General features: G+C 44.0%; 1 protein-coding gene across 1 annotated transcript in view; it reads right to left on the bottom strand.

Annotated features, from left to right (window-relative positions):
- The window catches only part of FANCC (Fanconi anemia, complementation group C), a 131,111-nt gene that overhangs the window by 8,082 nt on the left and 121,873 nt on the right, over window positions 1-1,156 (bottom strand). Inside the window, exon 9 of the mRNA XM_008567193.1 lies at window positions 69-200. Coding sequence (XP_008565415.1) covers window positions 69-200 — 132 coding nt within the window. The remainder of the gene's footprint in view (window positions 1-68; window positions 201-1,156) is intronic.

Below are 1,156 nucleotides of genomic sequence, written 5' to 3'. Positions count from 1 at the left end.
TTAGCCAAATACTTTTAACAGCCTCTTTTTCTTTGGGGTGAATTAGTAATATGTATAATATGACAAACCTGCTTGTTTTCTTTTTCCAGAGCTTCTACAAAGCATCGTGTGAACACCTGAACGGTGGCTAGCACTTCTGGGGCTCCATCGGTTTCCAGGAGCGCGTACCTGAACAGTTCAGACCACAGCACATGTAACGATTAATCTGGCAAACACATGAGCCTACGCTGTAAAAAGGAAGACTGGAAACACTTTCTTGTGCCATACGCTTCAGCAGTATCTCAACTCACCAGGTCTCAGTCCTCGTATGAAAGCAGGAGAAATCTGTCACTCCCTTTTCTAAACACCTTCTTTAAAGTACAACACACAGAGCTCTCTTTCTGGTTTTTAAATTACTAAGCACCGCATATCCCTTCCACGTAGACTTGCATGCTCATTACAAACATCTGAATATTACATGCCCAGAAATGTGACATCAACAGACATTTTGCTTTTGCAAGCAGAGATGAAGCTGCCCAAAGGGGGAGAATGGCTCAGTGAAGTCCACCCAGGAAAGTGGTGTAGGAACCCACGCGTACCTGGTTTGGTTTCCATGCATTGTCACACAATTGACTTTTCTTTTTAAGCAAAATAAATCCACTCAAACTTTGCTAGTTTTAAGATAAAAACAGTATTCTGACTTATTTCTATGATCATTTAGCTTAAAGCTGGTATGTTTCAAGACCAGCCCAAGTGGTGAGTTATGTGTTATTGTAAAATTCCTGTCCCCAAAGTCTGCCGTCTGCCCTGGGGTCTCTCCTGCTGTGTGTGAGGCAGGTGGGCTGCAGGGTGGACAGCCCGGCTGCCCCAGCGGGTCAGGCTTAGGACTCTACAATTCCGACCCCCACTTGCTGCCAGCCATAACCCAACCTCATGCCCAGAGAGTGTCTCAGCTCTCGTCATCCAGAAATCCAGTGAGCTCCCGAAAAGTACTTGCATTTTCAAAATGAAAATTAATGTCTTACAACATTCATGGCGTATTTTGCTTTCAGAAGAGCTCTGTTAAGAATGGCTTTATTTATTTATTTTTCTTGCTTTTCCTTAGCTTTAAAGTCCTTTAAAAAGACTGGTCAGCCCTCACGTGTTGACGGGGGTACACTGCTGCCCTTTGGACTGA

The sequence above is a fragment of the Galeopterus variegatus genome, unplaced genomic scaffold, assembly GCF_000696425.1.
Source record: "Galeopterus variegatus unplaced genomic scaffold, G_variegatus-3.0.2 Scaffold302, whole genome shotgun sequence".
Lineage (NCBI taxonomy): Eukaryota > Metazoa > Chordata > Mammalia > Dermoptera > Cynocephalidae > Galeopterus > Galeopterus variegatus.
The sequence above is the reverse complement of the archived record's forward strand: the minus strand, read 5'-3'. Positions and strand labels throughout refer to the sequence as shown.